We start from the raw sequence: 1,090 nt of genomic DNA on the forward strand, positions 1-1,090 counted from the left end.
GGGGTATGTGCACAGGGCATGCCGCAGGGTGAGGAGGGATTTAATTACCCTCCAGCCTGAGGGCTGGTGACCCTCACAGATCGAACTGATCCCTCCCTGAGTGTTGGGGGACTTTGAGGCACCCATGTGCCTTCCTTGTGGCTGAATCCCCCCCGGCTTGGGGGGCCTGTCCCACTCCCCTGTGGTGTGAGCTGTGCCAGCGGGGTGGCACGCCTGCGGGCTCCGCTCCACTCAGGGCTGGGATGCTAAACTTGGAAGCATCCAGGGCTGGGATCCAAAACTTGGCAGTGTCGTGGTGGTGGCTGTGCAGAGCCAGGCTGGCATTTCTGCCGGCAGCCGGCAGGCCGCAGCACAGCCCCGTGCAGAGCTGGAGCCGAACCCTGCCGTGCGTACCCCGCCTTGGCTGCTGGAGCCCGCCGGCTGCCGCCCCATCTCCTGCAGGTTTTCCTAGGGAGCAGCCCATGGCCAGCCATGCACAACCAGCCTGTCATGGCTGGGCGAGCAAAACAGCCCTTGCAGGTGCCACGGGCACAGCGGTGTGGCTGCAGTTTCCGTCCAACGTGGGCTCCAGGTGGGGAAGAAGCCAGCTTGTGGAGCTGTGAGAGGGAAGGGCTGGACACTGGCATTTGGAAAATGTGAATAGCCGGGGCTGTGGGGTGACATGGCAGCGTGGGCTCGGCACAGGATCGGCACAGGCTGACTGTGGAGCTGGAGGTTGGCGGGTGGGAGTGGCGCTTTGGACATGCTGTGCCATGGGGTACGTGGCACCCTCGGTCATGGCACTGGCCCGGCTGTGGCCTGGCTTTGTTCATCATGGATTGGCACAGCCTTGTTAAACCTGCCCCTGCTTAATTTGGGCTGGGGGGCTGGCCCCGGGGGTCTCTGGGCTGGGGAATATCCCTGGTGCCTGCATGTTGATTCCCCCCCCCTCCATGCTCCCTGCCCCCAGCATCTCCCTGAATGGCATGAAAGTGTCGAGGCCCGACATCCGCATCGGGAGGTACCGCATGATCAAGCACGAACGCGACAAACACAATGAGCCCAACCCGCAGAGGTGAGTGAGCTGCAGGGTCCAGGGCAGCTGGGACAC

General features: G+C 63.6%; 1 protein-coding gene across 1 annotated transcript in view; it reads left to right on the top strand.

Annotated features, from left to right (window-relative positions):
* Nucleotides 1-1,058, top strand: part of B4GALT2 (UDP-Gal:betaGlcNAc beta 1,4- galactosyltransferase, polypeptide 2) — a 2,642-nt gene extending 1,584 nt beyond the window's left edge. The window contains exon 6 of the mRNA XM_010078753.1: nt 950-1,058. Within this exon, the coding sequence (XP_010077055.1) occupies nt 950-1,058 (109 nt within the window). The remainder of the gene's footprint in view (nt 1-949) is intronic.
* The last annotated feature ends 32 nt before the right edge of the window (nt 1,059-1,090 follow it).

The sequence above is a fragment of the Pterocles gutturalis genome, unplaced genomic scaffold, assembly GCF_000699245.1.
Source record: "Pterocles gutturalis isolate BGI_N339 unplaced genomic scaffold, ASM69924v1 scaffold16053, whole genome shotgun sequence".
NCBI lineage: Eukaryota > Metazoa > Chordata > Aves > Pterocliformes > Pteroclidae > Pterocles > Pterocles gutturalis.